Genomic DNA, 21,984 nt, shown 5'->3' with positions numbered 1-21,984 from the left:
TTTAGTTACCTTTGTGGACCATCTATATCCCTGCTCCTCTTGTGGCCCAGAATACTTTCCTTTTTTTTTTTTTTTTTGACAGGCAGAGTGGATAGAGAGAGAGAGAGAGACAGAGACAAAGAGAAAGGTCTTCCTTTTGCCGTTGGTTCACCCTCCAATGGCCGCCGCGGCCGGCGCATCGTGCTGATCCGAAGCTTGGAGCCAGGTGCTTCTCCTGGTCTCCCATGCGGGTGCAGGGCCCAAGGACTTGGGCCATCCTCCACTGCCTTCCCGGGCCATAGCAGAGAGCTGGCCTGGAAGAGGGGCAACTGGGATAGAATCCAGCGCCCCAACCGGGACTAGAACCCGGTGTGCCGGCGCCATAAGGCGGAGGATTAGCCTGTTAAGCCATGGCGCCGGCCGGCCCAGAATACTTTCAATAAGTACTGTCTTTTCCCTATACTAGTTAGACACACATGCTGTCACTTGCATACTAAGTAACATAAATTCCAACTCCATTTTTCTACTAGCTGTTTGATTTTTATCTCTTTTATCTACAGTTTTATACATAAAAATTGAGATTATTATTCAACATCTTTATTAAAAAGAATTGGGAGATAAGTGACATACTTGGAAGTGTATGGCATACACTGATATTTAATAAATTAGTATGTCCCTGTATCCATTCCTTGTCTTTGGAATCTTCATAGTACCAAGCAGAGAGGTTTCAGTAGATTGATATTTGTTATGAAAATCTGCTAAATATTATGTTCTTAAATGTTAAAAACTTAGAGGAAGTTGCTTTAGGGGACATATTAAAAGAAATTATACACATAAAATGAGATAAAGAATTAGATAAAGGAATGAGATAAATAAGGGATATTTTAAAAGGGTATGAATGAAGACTAGTGTCTGCTAATACTAACTGATAGAATCAAAAAGGGAGAGAACGATCCAATATGGGAAGCGGGATACAAAGCAGACTCATAGAATGGCAGATGTCCTAAACAGCACTCTGGCCTCAGAATCAGCCATTAAGGCATTTGGATCTGGCTCAAGAGCCCATGAGAGTATTTGAGGCATGGAAAGCCAAGACACTCTGGCAAAAAAAAAAAAAAAAAAAAAAAAAAAAAAGACCTAATTGAAAGATCTCTGTGAGTGAGATCCCAGTAAAAGGACAGCCCATCAAAGAAGGAGGTACCTTTCTCTGAAGGGAGGAGAGAACTTCCACTTTGACTATGACCTTGTCTGAATAAGATCGAAGTTGGCAAACTCAAAAGGCTTTCATAGCCTTGGCAACTCATGACTAGAGCCTAGGGAGATTACTGACGCCATAAACAAGAGTGTCAAATTGTTAAGTCAACAACAGGAGTCACTGTGTACTTACTCCTCATGTAGGATCTCTGTCCTTAATATGTTGTTCAATGTGAATTAATGCTATAGTTAGTACTGAAACAGTACTTTACACTTTATGTTCTGTGTGGGTGCAAACTGATGAAATCTTTACTTAGTATATACTGAATCGATCTTCTGTATATAAAGATAGTTGAAAATGAATGTTGATGTGAATGGGAGGGGAGAGGGAGCGGGAGATGGGAGTGGTATGGGTGGCAGGGAAGTTATGGGGGGGAAAAGCCATTGTAATCCATAAACTGTACTTTGGAAATTTATATTTACTAAATAAAAATTTTTTAAAAAGTAAAAAAAAAATAAATAAAAGTGTATTTAATTCTCAAAAAAAGGGGGGGGGGCATGAATGAAAGAAGGCAAAAGACAAAGATCTTATTTCCCTTTTGTCTCTGTTAAGTCAGGGGGAAACTTGATAAACTCTACCCCAAGAGACTAATATGTTTGCCAGGAGAGGCTACCAGTAGGGATTTTAGCTTTCTAGCAGGCAAAGCAGGCTATGGTTATAAAACTCCATTTTGATTGAATTTATAATATGGGATCTCTAGTTTTACTTGTATATTGGATTCTAAAGGAAAAGCAGAAACAAACAAAAAAACCACCCTGAATACTGAAAGGGCAGATTTAATGAAGCTTATATTTCTTGTAGTCAGAAGGCCCCTTAGCAAACAGCATCCATTCAGTATAACTAACACATACCTTAAACACTTAAACTATCAGTCAGTGGTACATGATTATTTTCTTTGTAAAATCTCTAGTTCTTAAAATCTGCTGTTCGTTATACAACCAATTTTTTTTTGAAAAATTACTTTACATTTTCACACAACTTAAAAAATATGTTAAGTCCAAGTTCTGCTAACCAGTTCTTGTGTTTCCCAGCTTACCATTTCAATTCCTATATTAACACTTACCAGATACAGTACATATCTCCATTCTGAAGCTGTGGGATAAGAAAAGATTCACAGAGTTGCAAGGCTAACACAGTCTTGCCTTCTTTTTCAGTGTTACAAATGATATCAATTCCACTCTTACAATCAGTTTTCAATAAATGCTGTAAAAGGAAAAGAAAGTCAGTTCACATCATTAAAAGTATCTAAAAAGCCAGTTGCAGTGTTTAATTAAATTCAGAAGAGATTACTTCTAGTTTTCTTTTACAAAGATAATGATGAATTAATTATATAAAATATTTTAATGATTTTATAATTTCATTGGGCAGCACCTACAATTTAAAGTGACTACTTTTAATTGCATTAAGGTCCATAACCTATGTATAAATAGGGTCCATAGTAGGAAAATATTTTTCTCTTTCATCTTAGGAAAAAAAAATCAGTAAATACTTTATTTAGAAGGAAAAATCATAATGCTTTTGTCATGCCAAAATTGCAACATAAATAATGCTTACATAAATATTATTAATTTCATTATTTGCCAACATCAGAGTCTATATGACCTTAATTCTACATGACCTTAAAGAACAGTGCCAAAAGAAAACACAGCTAGGTATTATAAACGTCAAATATTTAATATTACTGCAAAAATAATTTAAGAAGTTACTTGTCTTTTTTTTTTTTTTTTTTCCTTGAATGGATTAAAATGGTAGTAGGCAAAAGTACCTCCCGGAATAGCTGATCTTCTACAGGTGACATAAACAGACATGTGAAGAGTGCTTGATGGAAGTATAAGTCTTTACTGATTTCTGGGTGATTTATACAAGACTTAATAAGAGCCATTGCTTCAGGTATGCGTTCACAGGCAATTAGATATCTGGCACGCAGCTCAAAAAACAGTGGATTTTCAGAACTTAAATACCTGTTCACTATATTAAAAAGAAAACAAACTCCATTACTTGCAAGAAAAGATTCTCTTAAACTTTGTTGTTTGAAATCTTCCGACAAAATATGGTATTAGATTATTTAATTAAGTAACATTTTCCATAGTTTATTTGTGAAAAGAATATTCAAGTATATGGTTTAAAAAATAAAAGAGGACCAAAATAATGCTTAAGAAATATTTTGATTTCTTTTCAGTATAAAAGTAAACAACAAAAATAAAAACAATTTTAAAAAGAGGAAAACTAAATTTTGTACTTTCAGTTAATAAATGTTAAAATAGACTTCAAGTAATGTGATCTTTCATGTCTTTATAATAAGATTATAGTTTATCTTATAGCCCAATATCTTCATTACTATAAGATTAAAAGGCTGAATCTAATTCGTTATATTAAAACCACACTAATTCAGATTAACCAAAATCTGTATTAGTGAAAAAGTTGAATCATAAACATATTTTATGACTTTTCAAAATAAAATCACAAGTAGTATCAAATAGAACTGCTTATGAATATACACTCAGGTATCACAAAGGGTAATTACTAATACTTTCATGCAATTTTAAAATATAAATACTGTACTACATAAGTTTATTTAGACCTAACAACAACCTTATGACAGGTATTTTGATGCTTGTTTACAGATCACAAAACTGAGACTCAGAGAGGTCAAATTACTTGCCCAAGAACAAAGAATTTGTAAGTGGCAGAGTACACCCACATTTTATGATGTTTGAGTCCAAAAGTGTTTTAATTACTTACATATCTTTAATCAGTAGCTTCTAAAGTGCTTACGCATAATGTTTTATTTTGACTTAAATATTTGCCTTCCAATTGTGTATATAATATGTTAAGTCAACACTGATTTGTACAGTTAATACAAAAATGAATTTTACTTGGGCCTTTACCTTAATGATCACCAAGTAGAGAAGAGTCATCTATTCTAATGAGGCTCGAGAGCAGCTTTTTCTACAGTGAGGTATACTAGTGTAGGGGTATTATTTTAACGTGATTCCTCAGACCAACCAACAACAGATTTGTTCTAGCTCCTACACAGGGAAACCTAAAAGCTCCAATGAAAGCTCAAACTCTCTTTTACCTTGTCTTCACTCCCTTTGAAGTTTTCTGTTAGCTTCTGACCCTTTGGCCCGCGTTTCTGTCTCCTAATAATTTCTTCCAGCCTGTCACCTCAGCCTTATATTTAACTTTTCATATCCTCCTCCTCAATAATGTAGCTCTTTCTCCTCAGCTCCAACTGTGTGCCTCTTATTTTTTAAATCCCTTTCCAAGATATACACATCAAGCATCAGTCTCTTTTGTATCTCTTGGGTACTCCATGCCATTGTCATATATACCTTAGTCCTTTCCTCCTAGTCTTATACCATCTCCTATCCCATCTCTCCAGTTTACACTACTTTTCCTACTCTTGCCTTTTTCTTCACCTTCCCCTACATTTCAATCATAGCTCCACATTTGTATCTACAGATGGTTGCTTGTAAGCCTGAATGAGAATCATAACTCCTTCTCCTTTCAGCTTCACCCACAACCTACTTCCATCTCCATTCCTTACCCTGGGACAAATACAAATATCCTGGTCCATTCAGCAAAAGAGGTGTCCTTCTAACCAGACAAAATTTGGTCCCAGGGTTGGGAAGTCATGTCGTTTCTTTGGCTGTCTTGTAACGGCACTCCATAAGTTATCTCCACACTTTTGTATGGTTTCATATTTTTGTGCTTTTTCACTACTGCTGAGGTTACATTCTAAGTGTTAGTGATCCAAAATGGTTTGGCTCTCAGAACATTCAAATAATATGGGAAACATTTTTGAAGAATTAACTAGAAAGACCGACAGGACTCTTCAGAAGGAAATCTTGAGACAAAACTCCCATGAATGGATGAAGTTTTGGAAATATTGTTCTGGAGTATTTGGAGTTGAAACTTACTCAATTAGTCATTTATTTGCTCAGTGTGGTCTTGGGGACTGGCTCTGTGGCGCAGCGGGTTAAAGCCATGGCCTGTAGTGCTGGCATCCCATGTAGGGGCCAGTATGAGTCCTGGCTGCTTCACTTCCAATCCAGCTCCCTTCTAGTGTGCCTGGGAAGGCAGCAGAGGGTGGCTCAAATCCTTGGGCCCCTGTACCCATGGGGGAGGCCTGGAGGAGGCTCCTGGCTCTTGGCTTCAGATTGGCTCAGCTCCAGGCATTGCGGCCATTTAGGGAGTAAACCAGCGAATGGAAGACATCCCTCTCTGTAACTCTCAAATAAATAAAAAATAAAAATATTTTTAAAAAATGTGGTCTTTCTTTCAATCAGTCAATACTTATATTAAGCGCTCACTCTGTACCAGGTACTAGGCTAGTAGTGTCAATAGTGGTGACAAAAAATTCAGAGTTCTAGGCCTCATGGAGTTTCCTCTGTAAAGAAGATTCCATGTAATTTCATGAAATGCAGAGTTTCCGTTTTTTAATTATTAAAAAAAGTTCCTACTTAAACATATTTTAAAAATACAAGTGAAATGGTATCAGCAAACTCCCTGTAAATAAGCAACATTTACTAAATACGTTAACATTCTAAATTCCCACTACTAGAAATAAATATACCTAGGCTTGTGTCAGAAATCACTTTGGGCCATATTAGAATAACAATTTAACATTCTTCATTTGAAAATACATTATTCCATTTTCAGTTTTATAAAATAAAGAAAATTCACTGTCACTGCTCTAGTTAGAAAACAAAGTTGTGTTTTCGTCTCACAAATGTTAATTCTGATTTTCAATCTACTGAAGTACCTATCTCCTGAGATGCTGGCTGGGCTTTTAGAACAGCTTGCAACACTGGATCTTCCCATGGGCCACCATCTCTAATGATTCGAGTCACCAGTTCCAGATTCACATTTCCATATCTGCGGAGGTGATTCTGGCATTCCTAGGAGAGAAAAATCATTTTGGCTTTGTGAATTTAAAGGGGTTAAAAACTAAGCTTGATCATCATTTTCAATAAAATGATTGATGGCCAATGAGACAGTTATTATAAAAGAGAAAGGGTTACTACTATAATCTAAGTAGGATGTCAAAACCAAGTAAGCTTTATTGCCAAAGGTTACACATTATTTAAATAAATGGACCTAAAGATCCCATTAAGCCAGGGATGAAGTGTAACCTAAGGGAAAATGTATGAGATGCATTATTTCTAGGAAAAGAACCAGGTTGCAAAAAACTGACACTTAGTTCAGTTAAATTTACATGAGGGCTCATAATGTTCCTGTTAATAATGACAGGCCAAGAGCCTGTTCACTATGTAGACTCTGATTTAGGTAGGTAGATACAAGTCCCCTGCCCTGATCCCAAATATATAACCTAAGTTGTGATGAAAGCCTGGGGGATAGGAATTCAGTTCTGCTTTGTTTTGAGTAATTAGATTTCAATTTAAGGACAAAGAAATGACATGTTGAAGAAATAAATCCACCCTATAATGAACAGTTTACATGAGGTTTACGATAAGGATTTATTGATAAAATGAGTAACAACTGGTAATTTGTCTATGCATTTTCTGGGTCTTAAAAAAAAGGTATTTGAGGGGTTGGTACTGTGAAGTAGTGGCTTAATGCCCTGGCCTGCAGCGCCAGCATCCATATGAGCACCAGTTTGAGTCCTGGCTGCTCTACTTCCCATCCAGCTCCTTGCTAATGCTCCTGGGAAAGCAGCAAAGGATGGCCCAAGTCTTTGGATCCCTGCACCCATGTGGGAGACCCAGAAGAAGCTCCTGGCTTTGGATCGGCTCAGCTCTGGCTGTTGTGGCCATTTGTGGAGTGAACCAGCAGGTGGAAGACCTTTCTTTCTGCCTCTCCCTCTGTCTGTAAATATACCTCTCAAATAAAGAAATAAAATCTTTTTAAAAAAGATATTTGAAATATTTCTAAAAAATCTGTTGTCCTAAACATCATAACAGGAAATTTTTAACAAATTTATAAACAATATTTTAAGTTAGCAGAATGTTTACTGAATTTATAAATTTGATTTATTACTTGTAAAGTTACAAGACTTGCTTAGCTGTGTATGCTTTTCAATTCATTATATACTTTGTTATGTGTGTTATAGAAAATCCAGTTTTGAAATTTCAAATGATTGATTATGAAGGTATTTTAAAAGTGATAAATTGAGTATGATTAGTTAGCCTAGATACCTGGGTTCCACACTGGAGCAGCTTTTGATACCTAGCTCCAGCTTCTGGCCCCAGTGGCTGCGTTCCTGCCACCCACATGGGAAACCTAGATTGAGTTCTTAGCTCCTAGCTTCAGGTTTAGCCCCAGCTCTAGCCATTGCATGGAAGCTCACTGTATGTTTTTGTGTCTTGTTTCTCAAATTTAAATGCAAAAGCAAGCTTAAAGCCTCAAGAAAAAATTAGATATTGAACTTGGAAATATTAAAAATCTGAATATTAACTGCACATCAGTTAAAATACATTAATTGTCTATTTATTTCTGTAGTAAGAGCAAAGCTTTAGGATTAAAAAAAGTATTTTCAAAATTTTTACTTAACAGGTGAATCATCAGGCTGTATATTCAAAGTGGCTACATGCTTCCATCCCTTGAACATTGCATCTTAGACTAAAAAGTGATTTCTGTATGCCACTGAATTCTTGGTTAACACACGAAAAAGAGGAAGTTTTGTTTGTTTCATAAGAGAACAAATTAGGAGAAAAAATTAAGTTTCAAATAAGAATCATTCAATCAAATAAGTTAGGTTCATTAAGTCCAAAAACAACCCAAGTAAGTATCTTCTGAAAATTATTTAAGAGTGTTCCCAAATTAAAGCAAGTAAGGAAATGAACAAACATCCAGTTAACAATGGGCAAGTTACTTAACCTCTCTGTGCTCCATCAGTTAATTCCTCAGCAAAATGGTTAATAAGAATGCCTACTTCATAGGATTGTTGTGAGGATAAAACAACACACAATATATGAAAAAGTTTGGGACATTGTTTGGCATAAGCAAGCACTCAATGTTAGCTTTTATTTTTTAACATGTTGAATGCATTTTTTATTTTCGGACATCTAGTGGGCTTCACATTAAAAAACAATTCTGCATTTCCACATGTCATTGTGTTAGTGCATTCATAAGAAACAAAGCAAGTAGAAAAGGGGTACCAAAATACAGTTGGATAGAATTAATAGGTTCTAGTGTTCCACAGCACAGTGTAGTGACAATAGTGAATTACAGCCTGTATAAAGAACTGGAGGAGAAGAGTTGGTGGGCTCCAAACATAAAGGAATCGAATACCAATTGCCTTACTTGATCGGTTTGTACAGTATAGAACTACTAAATGTTAACCAAAAAAAAAAAAAAAAAAAAGAGGAATGGGCAGTGCTGTGGTGTAGTAGGCTAGGCCTCTGCCTGTGGTGCCAGCATCCCATATCCCTATCTGTGTCCCAGCTGTTCCTCTTCCGATTCAGTCCTCTGCTTATGGCCTAGGAAAACAGTAGAAGATGGCCCAAGTGTTTGGGGCCCTGCACCTGCGTGGCAGACCTGGAAGAAGCTCCTGGCTCCAGATTGGCCCAGTTCCAGCCATTGTGGCCATTTGGGAAGTGAATCAGCAGATGAAGACATTTCTCTCTGTCTCTCCCTCTCTGTGTCTGTAACTCTACCTCTCAAATAAATAAATAAAATCTCTAAAAAATAAAACGAACTATATTGATTGGCCATGTTTTGGTTTTTTTTTAGCATACATGGAACATAGTAATGATGTTTGGCAACAGGTTGATTGGCAACATCACTGAAATTACTTTAGATATACATACTCTGACCCCCACCCCCAATTCAACTATTATAAGCTCACTTTTGGTCCAAGGCAAAAGAAATAAGGCAAGCAGGATAGTAGCCTGAGTCACTCATACACCTATTAATTAAGCTGCTGAGCCAATGGACACTCCATTTTTCCATCTGTCTTAAGAGGCATCAATCATAAGCCATTAGTGTTTGGTGGACTTAAAATGAATTAAACCTAAATCAAGGTATATTGAGAGTTTAATTAACTTGAGCAGAGTTCTTGTTAAAAAAATGGAATGCAGGGGCCAGCGCTGTGGTGCTGGCAACCCATATGGGCACTGACTGGTTCTAGTCCCAGCTGCTCTTCTGATCCAGCTCTCTGCTATGGCCTGGAAAAGCAGTAGAAGATGGCCCAAGTGCTTGGGCCCCTGCACCTGTCTGGGGGACCTGGAGGAAGATACTGGCTCCTGGCTACGGATCAGGTCAGCTCAAGCCCTTGTGGCCATTTGGGGAGTGAGCCAGTGGATGGAAGACCTTTCTGTCTGTCTCTCCCTCTCACTGTCTATAACTCTCTCTCTCAAATAAATACCTACTGAGTAAGAAGTTTTAGGAGAGGGGCCAGCGCTGTGGTGTAGCAGGTTAAGTTGCAGTCTGCAGTGCTGGCATCCCATATGGCCGAGGGTTCAGGACCCCACTGCTTCATTTCCGATCCAGCTCTCTGCTATCGCCTGGGAAAACAGTAGAAGACGGCCAGAGTCCTTGGGCCCTTGCACCTGTGTGGGAGACCTGGAAAAAGCACGAGGCTCCTGGCTTCAGATCGGCCCAGCTGCAGCCACTGCAGCCATTTGGGGAGTGAACCAGCAGATGGAAGTCTCTTTCTCTCTCTGCCTCTCTGTAATTCTCCTTTTCAACTAAATAAATAAATCTTAAAAAAAAATCAACAACAGATGCTGGCGAGGATGTAGGGAAAAAGGGACACTAATCCACTGTTGGTGGGAATGCAAACTGGTATAGTCACTATGGAAGTCAGTTGGCGATTGCTCAGAAACCTGAATATAGCCCTACCATATAACCCAGCCATCCCACTCCTTGGAATTTACCCAGAGGAAATTAAATTGGCAAATAAAAGAGCTGTCTGTACCTCAATGTTTATTGCGGCTCAATTCACAATAGCTAAGACCTGGAATCAACCTAAATGCCCATCAACAGTAGACTGGATAAAGAAATTATGAGATGTGTACTTTATAGAATACTATACAGCAGTAAAAAAAAAAATGAAATCTGGTCATTTGCAACAAAATGGAGGAATCTGGAAAACATCATGCTGAGTGAATTAAGCCAGTCCCAAAGGGACAAATATCATATGTTCTCCATGATCGGTGACACTAACTGAGCACCAAAAAGGAAACCTGTTGAAGTGAAATGGACACTATGAAAAACAGTGATTTGATTAGCCCTTGTCCTGACTGTCGAGGAACAACTTAATACTTTATCCCTTTTAGTATTTTTTTTGTTCTATTTAATACCATTGGTTGAACTCTTTAATTAACACACAATTATTCTTAGTCATTTAAATTTAACTGAAGAGTGGAAATAAGAGAGGGAAGAGATGTACAGTTTGGCACATGCTCACTCAGACTTACCCCTAATGGTAGAGCTAGAAATGTGCCAAGGGATTCCAATTCAGTCCCATCAAGGTGGCCTGTACCAATGCCATCTTACTTGTTAAAGTGATCAGTTTAAGTTCATAATTGATCAAAAAGATAGGATTAAGTGTCAAAGGGATTACATAAGTAAGACCAGTGTCTGCAAATAATAATTGATAGAATTAAAAAGGAGAGGAGCCAGCACCGCGGCTCAATAGGCTAATCCTCCACCTGCGGCACCGGCACACCAGGTTCTAGTCCCGGTCAGGGTGCCGGATTCTGTCCCGGTTGCCCCTCTTCCAGGCCAGCTCTCTGCTATGGCCTGGGAGTGCAGTGGAGGATGGCCCAAGTGCTTGGGCCCTGCACCCCATGGGAGACCAGGAGAAGCACCTGGCTCCTGCCTTCGGATCAGCATGGTGCGCAAGCCACAGTGCGCCGGCCGCGGCGGCCATTGGGGGGTGAACCAACGGCAAAGGAAGACCTTTGTCTCTGTCTCTCTCACTGTCCACTCTGCCTGTCAAAAAAAAAAAAAAAAAGAATTAAAAAGGAGTGAATGATCCTACATGGGAAGCAGGATACACAGCAGACTCAGAGAATAGAAAATGCCCTAAACAGCACTCCGGCCTCAGAATCAGCCCTTAAGGCATTCGGATCTGGCTAAAAAGCCCATGAGAGTTTTGCAAGCAAGGAAAGCCCAAGACACTGTGGAAAAAAAAAAAAAAATGTCCTAAATGAAAGATCTCTGTGAGATCCCAGCGGAAAGAACGGGCCATCCAAGAAGGCAGTAGAGAGAACTTCCACTTTGAATATGGCCTTGTCTAAATAAGATCGGAGTTGGTGAACTCAAGAGGCCTCCATTGTCTTGGCAGCTCATGACAAGAGCCTCAGGTGATTACTGACATCATAAATAAGAGTGTCAATTGTTAAATCAACAACGGGAGTCACTGTGCACCTGCTCCCATGTAGGACTTCTGTCCTTAATGTGTTGTACTATGAGAATTAATGGTAAAACTACTACTCAAACAGTACTCTATACTTTGTCTTTGTGGGTGCAGTCTGTTGAAATCATTACTTAATATATACTAAATTGATCTTCTGTATATAAAGATAATTGAGCCGGCGCCGCAGCTCAATAGGCTAATCCTCCGCCTTGCGGCGCCGGCACACAGGGTTCTAGTCCTGGTCGGGGCACCGATCCTGTCCCGGTTGCCCCTCTTCCAGGCCAGCTCTCTGCTGTGGCCAGGGAGTGCAGTGGAGGATGGCCCAAGTGCTTGGGCCCTGCACCCCATGGGAGACCAGGAGAAGCACCTGGCTCCTGCCATTGGATCAGCGCGGTGCGCCGGCAGCAGCGCGCCTACCGCGGCGGCCATTGGAGGGTGAACCAACGGCAAAAAGGAAGACCTTTGTCTCTGTCTCTCTCACTGTCCACTCTGCCTGTCAAAAAAAAAAAGATAATTGAAAATGAATCATGATGAAGAATGGGATGGGAGAGTGGGAGATGGGATGGTTGTGGGTGGGAGGGAGGTTATAGGAGGAAAAGCCGCTATAATTCAAAAGTTGTACTTTGGAAATTTATATTTATTAAATAAAAGTTGAAAAAAATAGAATTTTTAGGGGAAAGTTTTGCTTATCTGTTTTACAATTCTCACCCTCAAGCAACTCTGGAAGACATTTTTATGACATTTAATATGTACTATCATATATATTTATATTATCAAGTATATAGTTATTCATGTTGATCCTTTCATTGAAATCAGAAAGTTAGTTTATATTCATTTTTCTAAGACAGTAATTAATTCTAAATGGGAATTTTGTTTTTGTGTGTTTATGTACTACTTGGGTTAGGTAAACTATATTTTGGGAAATGCATCCATGGTAAATAGCTCTGGATAGGAAATAGAAATGAATACGATTTCATCTTGGCCCATTTAAGAAGACACAGGATGAAAAAAGAACAAGTAAGTTCTCCCTTCCTTAAATAGTATTGATGAGTTTACCAAAAACAGTAAGAAAGCACTCAAACCACTGTAAAATTCACAGCTTACTCTCTCTTAGGCTATGTATATACGTTTTATTTCTTCAGAATGTTTCCTTAAATAATAAATTGGCCTGTATATTAATTTAATCCTTATTCTCATCTGTCCATTATGATTGATAGTGTCCTAAATACAATCCCCTCAGATACTTTCATTCAACCTGTATCTTTGCCAAAGGTAGGAGAGAAAATATGACCCTTTCCTCCATTATTTTTTAGACACGATTGTAGAATAGGCTTAATATTTTGCTTCAGAAAGATTTTTCTTCCCTGAACTGGTTGCCATTTTAGAGAAGGCAGCATGTGTTAACAACATGTGCCTGTGAAGATCAGCATCCTTGGACATTCTACCTAGTTCAGAACTCTTCAACAGCTTATAATAGGATTAAAGTCTAAATGCCTTAACTTTCTATTTAAAGACCTCTGGATTTACTTATGTACTCATTCACCTATTGCACATCACAAACCCTTTTCTCCAGCCTGGTCTCCTCTACATCTTCCAAATTCATCTTGTATTTTCTTGCTTATGTCTCTTCTCATGTGACTTTCTCTCACAACTTCCATAAGCCTATCTAAATCCTGTCTTTCCACAGTCCCATTTTTCCCTTAGAAGCCTCTACTAGCTACCTCAGCCCATAATATAATGATCGATTCCTTCTGCAGTAATGAAAATCCAAACCAGTACACTCTTCCGATACTCCTAGAAGAGGAGGGTCCTCATTGTCTTACATGTTGATATTTTTATTTCTGAAATAGGTAAATCTTTAAAGTAAGGAAAGGAAAAGTGTGCCAAAAATACATTCTTTCTCAGTTAACAGGCATCTTTTTTTTTTTTTAAATATTTATTTTATTTATTTGAAAGAGTTACAGAAAGAGGTAGAGATAGAGAGGTCTTCCATCCACTGTTGCACTTCCCAGGTGGCTGTAATGGCTGGAGCTGCGCTCCAATCAGAAGCCAGGAGCCAGGAGCTTCTTCCAGGTCTCCCACATGGGTGCAGGGGCCCAAGGATTTGGGCCATCTTCTACTGTTTTCCCAGGCCATAGCAGAGAGCTGGATTGGAAGAGGAGCAGCCAAGACTAGAAGTGGCGCCCATATGGGATGCCTGTGCTTCAGGCCAGGGCATTCACCTGCTACGCCACAGCACCAGCCCAACAGGCATCTTTTAATCAAAGTGGGTTTTATGGAAATCTGTTTAGGTGGAAGCATTATTTTTGAATGAATAGCAGATTACAGAGTAAAAGTTATAGAATACCTAAGCAAATTCATAAACTAATGTGGTAAATTCAAGCAAAAATGTAAAAGATCTTGAATATGACTTTATAAAAACATAGCCTTCAAAATACAGTAAAATCTTTATTGTACTTGGAAATGAAACTAGAATGCTCATATTTCATTATTATACCTTTGTTATCTTACAGTAAAGCACTTTAAAAGTTGTATAATTTAAGGATGCTATATACTTTTTTTTTTTTCTACAAAAACAGTTAATCCCAAATTTTCTGTGAAGAATCTCTAAGGGATATTTAACTGTTTTTGAAAAAATAAACATTCTGAGATTGCTCATATAAAATAAAAGAAACAGTATAACAATACTTTTCAAAGGAAACTTTTTAGGGAGAAAATAATCTTAAATTAATATTTGGAAGTGTCTGCAACATTACATGATTACTGTTGCCAAAAATCAGTTTGTCACCTTGAATGTTTGTATGTATTATATAATTAAATTTTAAACTAGGATTTTGTGTTGCAAAAATTTTTTTTCATCCAGGGCATTTTAATGAGTTTCTAATTCATGTTAAAAAGTATTTCAGGGGTGGGTATTGTGGCACATGAGTTAAGCTGCTGCCTGCATCTCTGGCATAACAAATGAGTACTAGTTCTAGTCCCAGTTGCTCCACCTCCAATCTAGCTCCCTGCTAATATACCTGGAAAAGCAGTAGAACATGTCCCAAGAGCTTGGCCCCTGCCATCCACATGGGAGAACTGGATGGAATACTTGGTACTGGTTTTAGCCTGGCCAACCCTGGCCACTGTGGCCATCTGGGGAGTGAAGCAGTGGATAGAAGATTAATCACTCTCTTTTTCAAATAAATAAATAAATAAGGCTTTACAAATTTTTTATGAAAACACTGATTGACTTGAGTAATAAAATTTAGTAGACAGATTTCAACAAAACTCTTTGCATAATGAGTAAAAGGCACTTCAACCTGAGTATCATGATTTAGAGAATCTCTCCATTTGGATCTACCAAAGGTACTCTTTTCAGCTATGAAGGCAGTAAAAATCAAGCCTCAGAGTAAACCAAACCTAAAATTGTACTGTGAATCATTATATGACAAATGTTTTAATTGTTTCAAGCACAGAGCATATTTAATTACACTGTTTTAAGTAAAACATTTTTATACTTTTATCCCTTTAAAATGTATTTTTAAAAGAGATCTTACTTATTTGAAAGGCAGAGTGCAGAGACAGAGAGATCTTCCATTTGTTGATTCACTCACCCAAAGCCCACAACAGCTGGGATTGGGCTGGGGGAAAGCCAAGAGACTAAAACTCAATCAAGGTATCCCACACGGGCAATTGGAGCCTAAGCACTTAGGCCATCTTCTGCTGCTTTCCCAGGTGCATTAGCAGGGAGCTGGATTGGAAGTGGTGCTAGAACCAGTGCTCTGATATGGGTTGTCAGTATCACAGGCTGAGGCTTAATCTGCTGCACCATCTCCTAAAATGTATTATGTTTCAGAGTTACGCAGAATCAGTACCTGTATATAAATTATAAATATACACGCAGTGGGTATATGTGCTCAAACTTTTAAAAATAAAACTATGTATTAAGATAACAGAACTCTCAAGACTTCTGGTCTTAGTATTATTTGTGTTGATATTTGTGTCTGAAACCAAATTAAAAACTCAGCTTCATCTTTTACTGATCCCAACATCAAGTCAATTTTCTTTTTTTTCCCCTTCTCTTTTCAAGATTTATTTATTAATTTGAAAGACAGGGATACAAAGAAGAGAGAGAGAGAGAGATATCTTTCATCTACTGGTTCATTCCCCAAATGGCCACAACAGCAGGGGCTGAGCCAGGCTGAAGCCAGGAGCCAGATTCTTCCAGGTCTCCCACATGGCACATGGATGCAAGGGCCCACAGACTTAAGCCATCCTCCACTGCTTTAGCATGGAGCTGGATTTCAAGTGGAGCAATCACTACTTGAACTGGTGTACATATGGGATACCAACACTGCAGGCAGAGGCTTAACCTTCTATGCCACAGTGCTGGATCCCATCAAGTCAGTTTTCTTACCATGTCCTAACCTGCTGCTGCTTTGCTATTTCTATAGCTACCACTCTAATTTAAGCCTTTATTATGGTTCAGATCACTCACATAGTTTCTTCATTGGCATTTTGTGGCACAGTGGTCTAAGCTGCCACCTGCTACACCAGCATCCTGTATGAGTACCGGGTTAGGTTTTGGGTGCTTTGCTCTGGTCCAGCTTGCTGCTAATGCACCAGAGAATGCATAGAAAGATGGCCCAAGTACTTGAGACCCTGCCACCCATGTAGGAGGCATGGATAGAGTTCCAGGCTCCTGGCTTTTGCCTGGCCTTTTGGGGAGTGAAACAGTGGATAAAAGATATCTCTCTCCTTCTCTGTGTCACTCTGCCCATGAATCTCTTTAGGAGAGCAGTATAAATAAAACATTCCTTGGGGCCAGTGATTTGGTGCAGTGGGTTAACGCTCTGGCCTGAAGCACTGGCATCCCATATGAGCACCGGTTCTAGTCCCGGCTGCTCCTCTTCCAATCCAGCTCTCTGCTATGGCCTGGGAAAGCAGTGGAAGATGGCCCAAGTCCTTGGGCCCCTCACCCATGTGGGAGACCTGGAGGAAGCTCCTGGCTCCTGGCTTCGGATCAGCGCAGCTCCGCCCATTGTGAACAATTGAGGAGTGAACCATTGGGTGGAAGACCTCTCTCTGCCTCTCCTCTCTCTGTGTAACTCTTTCAAATAAATAAATAAATCTTTAAAAAAAAATGGAAAAAAAATCCTTTAAACCTCTTATTTTGCTACAGACATTACCAACACTTGGTTACATTGTTAGATATATAATAGATTAGGGAACATGGCATACAGGAAAGAATGCTGGTTCCCAGGACACAATGGCATGCAGGCCTGCCGTTGCAGCATGACTGGTGGCTGGATGGTACTTGAAAATGGCATTATGATGTGCAGGACTCAATAAGCTGGGAACAATGAAAGATAATGCAATACACGAGAATGGAAATACGAAAGAAGCCAGAAGATAGCTTCCTGGTAGCTTTTCTGATGGAGAGGATGCTTTGCATTAAGAGAGCAGTAGACCTGACCATAAGGCATCAGATCTTACCTAACAATCATTGGAGGGCCGGTGCTCTGGCTTAGTGGGTAAGGCTACGGCCCACAGTGCCGGCATCCCATATGGGCACTGGTTCAAGTCCTGGCTGCTCCACTTCTGGTCTGGCTCTCTGATATGGCCCAAGTCCTTGGGCCCCTCCACCCAATGGGAGACCCTGAAGAAACTTCTTGCTCTTGGCTTTGGATCAGCACAGCTCCGGCCACTGCAGCCAATTAAAGAGTGAACCACGGATGGAAGACCTCTCTCTCTCTCTCTGCCTCTCCTCTCTCTGTGTAACTCTGACTTTCAAATAAATAAATAAATAAATCTTTAAAAAGAAATCATTGGACCAAACAATGAGAATAAATTCTACCATGAACTGTATCTAAAAGAAGTTACTTGAGAAAGAAAAGACAGAAGACTGACAAAGAATCATGTTGTTGAAATCTGTCGGTGTAGCTGTCCTCAAACTATTTTTATTAAGTTGGTTAAACCTGAAAAATACAATTTAAGAATTATTTGGTTTGTTGTAAGCCAAAAAAAAAAAAAAAAATGAAGGAAAAAAAAATTTCTGAGGGTAATTTGAGGGTAAGACTTAGACCATCATTCTGCTTCTGTGAACCTCAACTCCTTTGGAGTTTAATGTTCAAATCCATAAAATAAGGGAACTGGATTAAATAGTTCTAAAGTGATTCTCACTCTCAAAATATCAAAATAGGTTTTACCCGTGCTGCAGCAGATAGAGCTGCTGCCTACAATGCTGACATCCCATGTAGGTGCTAGTTCTAGTTCTAGCTGCTCCACTTCTGATCCAGCTACCTGCTAATGGCTTGGGGAAAGCAGAGATGTCCCAAGTGCTTGGGCTCCCGCCACCCACGTGGGAGACTTGGAAGAAGCTCCTGGCTCCTGACATTGGCCTAACTCCACACTAGCCATTGTAGCCACTTGGGGAATAAACTAGTGGATGGACGGTCTCTCTCAAGCTCTCTCTGTCTCCCCCTCTCTTTGTAACTCTTTCAAATAAATAAGTCTTTAAAAAAAATCAATGGGGCCAGCATTGTGTCATAACAGATAAAGCCACTGCTGAGATGCCAGCATCCTATATGGTTGCCAGTTTGAGACCAGGGCTGCTCCATTTCTGATCAGCTCCCTGCAGATGCGCCTGGGAAGGCAGTGGAAAATGACCCAAGTCTTGGGCCCCTACACCCATCTGGGAGATCCAGAGGAAGTTCCTGACTTCTGGCTTTGCGGCCATCTGGGGAGTAAACAAATGGATGGAAGATCTCTCTCTCTCTTTCTCTCTCTGCTTCTTCCTTTCTCTTTAACTGTTTCAAATAAATAAATAGATAACATCATCAAAATATATGGATGCCCAAAAGTTACATTGTTTGATTTTTACAAATAATTAGAATCAAATACTTGTGAACTATTTAAGACACTCCTTTTGGGAACAAATGAATGAATATAAATAATTATCTCTTGTTTAACAGATTTATATTTTATGTTTTTTTAAAATGTTAGGTAACAAATGTAACTTTCTTAAATTAGTAGAGTTATATCTGAGAACTACAATCATAAGCACAGTAAAACCACGGACTGAAGAACATAATCAAATTTCAAAATTATTTGGTGGTTGCCATGCTAATTCAAGTACAATCCTACCATGAATATTTAAAATAAATAAATAATGAATAAATTTGACTACCAGGAAAGTGCTATTGTCACAGTCCTAATTTGTAATAATAAAAGCAGAATTAAGGTATATACAAGATTTATTTGCAGACACAGATGTAAATATAAAATCTGATTCAGCCAAAAAAGCATCAGTCACAAAAACAGGTGACAGTGTACTATACAAATTGTGCAAATTAATCTCCAATAAATGTTATTTGAGTGAATGAATGAATCTTCTGCCTCCTTAGTTTCATACTTTTTTGAGACTGGATGTACTCTGTATATTTCCTTACAACTTAGCATTTCTGTATTTTATCTAGAAAAATATTGTTTCAAGCACTAATGAGCTGAGAATTCTAGTTATTGTATATTAGAACATCACACAATCTACTTTCAGTGAACAAAATACCTCATTAACTAGTTCTCAAAACTGGTTTCAAAATGTTGACCTTATTGATTTTTTGAAGACATTTACATGCTTCCTCCTGACTACACTGGACTGCAGGTTTTAATACGGCAAATCTTTGTCTATGGTTGAATGTTGTGTGATTTAACAGTCAAAGTTCAATGCTTAGTACCCTCTCTTGTGATGACTGCTGTCCTGGTGTCAGGGTATACTGGTTTTTCCTGAGATACATACAATTTATTGATGCTGACAGTTTTATCTTTTGGAGACTTGTACTTTTTCCCTTGAGCTTAACTGTTTCAAGTTTATTTATTGTAAATTTTATACTTGAAAAACTCTTGCTCCTGTATCTCTTCAAATTACACAAGTTTAACAATGGAATCTCACTAAGATGTTTCTCAGATTACTTTTTTTTTTTTACTTTTTTTTTTCTCTTTATTAGCTGTATGGTTTTGTGGAAGTCAATAAGACAACTTTGAATTCATCAACTCTAAAATGAAAATAGTAATAATTAATAAGTGCTGAAGTTAAGACAGGATACCATTTCTTTTTTCTCAGATTACTTTTAAAAAACACGGGAAGTGAAAATATTTCTGATATAGTGAAATACTCATGTAAAAATTATTAAATCTATCACTCTTTATGTAACTCTGCCTTTCAAATAAATAAATCTTAAAAAAATTACAGTCATCCCAAGATTATAGATAAGAATTTGTAACTTTAATTCTTTAATTTTTTTTACTATTTTTTTATTTAGTAAATATAAATTTCCAATTCTTTAATTTTTTAATGTTTTTTTAATTTATTTGACAGGTAGAGATAGGCTAGTGAGAGAGACAGAGAGAAAGGTCTTCCTTCCTTTGGTTCACCCCCCAAATGGCCACTACGGCTGGCGCTGTGCCAATCCGAAGCCAGAAGCCAGGTGCTTCTTCCTGGTCTCCCATGCGGGTGCAGGAGCCCAAGCACTTGGGCCATCCTCCATTGCCCTCCCGGGCCACAGCAGAGAGCTGGACTGGAAGAGAAGCAACCGGGACTAGAACCCGGCGCCCATATGGGATGCTGGCACCGCAGGCAGAGGATTAGCCAAGTGAGCCACGACACCAGCCCCTAATTCTTTAATTTTAACATCCTTTTCATTCCCAGTGCTAAATGCATGGTATAGTTATCTCAGATTTCTTGCACAGATAGTTAAGTCTTTTCCCTTACACTTTTCTCACAATTAAACATATTTTGATTTCCTTTCTCTACACAATGTCAAAGTCAAATCCACAGATAAATATTTGATGTTTTCATTCCATAAGTACCTTTATTGACCTTTCCCTTTCCCCTTTTTCACTGTACATGGTGGTTACCAATGGACTATAATGTAGACAGTTTCAGATAATAAACCTGTTTTTCATTGTTTAAAGTTCAACAAGATAATACTTCTCTAAAACGGTTGTTTGTTTGCTTGCTTTGTCTTTAAAGAAAGGCCAGATATCAGATAGACTGTGGACTCATTTATCCTTCATTTGTTTTGGCAAGCATTTCTGTCAATACTAAGGGATTAAGACTCCCACCTGCTAGACAGACAGGGATTAAAATCAGCCTCTGTTCACTCTAATAGCATAGTGAGATGTACAACCTGACAGAGTATAGAGGGATAAGAGATTTGTAATGGTAGAAATATTTAGAGGTTGGGAGTAGGCTCAGATGTAGTCAAAGAAGTTTAGCAGAGACAAAAAAAAAACAAAAAACTTATATGTGAAAGAATTACTCCTCATAAAATGCCTTGCTAGTAAATTGATACAGTAGTATTCATTTCACAAGAACTACAAAGACTGCCTTGAATACCAAGATTAGGATTTTTCCAAATTAAATCTTTGAGAAATTTATTACAAATAGGGAGGAACTGTATTCCAGTTTTCAGAAGGTTTCAGTGGGACACTAATGGTTCTAAACTTCTCCACATTAATTAAAAGTAATAAAATTTGCTAAGTTTGTTAGTTTATAACTGTACACTTTGAATTCTTAGGAAAGATCAACAGTTGGCCCTAGTAAAGCAGAGTGAGCTTTAACCCTTTCTTTCCAATTCCTCTGTTATTGCTGGCTTTACCTTTGATCAATGTTTCAGTGACATTTAAATCAGCATATCAAGAAAGGAACTCATCTTTGAATATCCCGCTCCTCCCCCTGTAATCACTGCCCACTTGGCAAATGACACAATTTTATGTAGATACGCAGTTTACAGGCCCAAAAATATATTTGATTTTTCCCTATCTACCTTACTCTGTATCCAGTGACACCATTTTATGTAGATACTCAGTTTACAGGCCCAAAAATATATTTGATCTTTCCCTATCTACCTTACTCTGTATCCAATCAATATCATAATTTGAGGTTTTAGTTACAGATTATTACATGTGCTCTTTGTTTTTTTTACAAACGTGTATTTTCTTTTTCTGGAACAACGTGACCTTAATAGAGTCTTCATAATAGCCGTAAAACAATAACTTAATAATTTCTACTTCTTTACTTAGATCAATCCTATTTCTTTTATTCTAGAAGAACTCTAATGCATTCTTTCTTTTTTGACCAACTGGAATACTTTGTTTTCCTGAGAAAAGACATGGAGTCAGTTTGTTTAGATTATTCCTTTTTTTTTTTTTTTTTTGCCCTCTCTCATAAACTATTGGATGTAGCAGCTGCATTATTCAATCTATTTTTTTCTTCTTGAAAAACCCCACAATCATTATTAACTTATTCTGGCATTTATTTTTGTTTTGTTTTGTTTTTAAAGATTCAGCAGAGTACAGAGAGGCAGAGACAGAGAGAGAGAGAGATAGAGAGAGGTCTTCTATCTGCTGGTTCACTCCCCAGATGGCCGCAACAGCT

At 38.2% G+C, this 21,984-nt stretch overlaps 1 protein-coding gene across 1 annotated transcript in view; it reads right to left on the bottom strand.

Moving 5' to 3' along the window:
• The window catches only part of ZNF654 (zinc finger protein 654), a 106,951-nt gene that overhangs the window by 12,950 nt on the left and 72,017 nt on the right, over nucleotides 1-21,984 (bottom strand). Inside the window, exons 4-6 of the mRNA XM_062206692.1 lie at nucleotides 6,003-6,138; nucleotides 3,000-3,202; nucleotides 2,298-2,437 (exon numbers count right to left, since the gene is read on the bottom strand). Coding sequence (XP_062062676.1) covers nucleotides 2,298-2,437; nucleotides 3,000-3,202; nucleotides 6,003-6,138 — 479 coding nt within the window. The remainder of the gene's footprint in view (nucleotides 1-2,297; nucleotides 2,438-2,999; nucleotides 3,203-6,002; nucleotides 6,139-21,984) is intronic.

This window comes from Lepus europaeus, chromosome 2 (genome assembly GCF_033115175.1).
Source record: "Lepus europaeus isolate LE1 chromosome 2, mLepTim1.pri, whole genome shotgun sequence".
NCBI classification, from domain to species: domain Eukaryota; kingdom Metazoa; phylum Chordata; class Mammalia; order Lagomorpha; family Leporidae; genus Lepus; species Lepus europaeus.
Note: the sequence above shows the minus strand (reverse complement) of the source record. Positions and strands in the feature narration are given on the sequence as shown.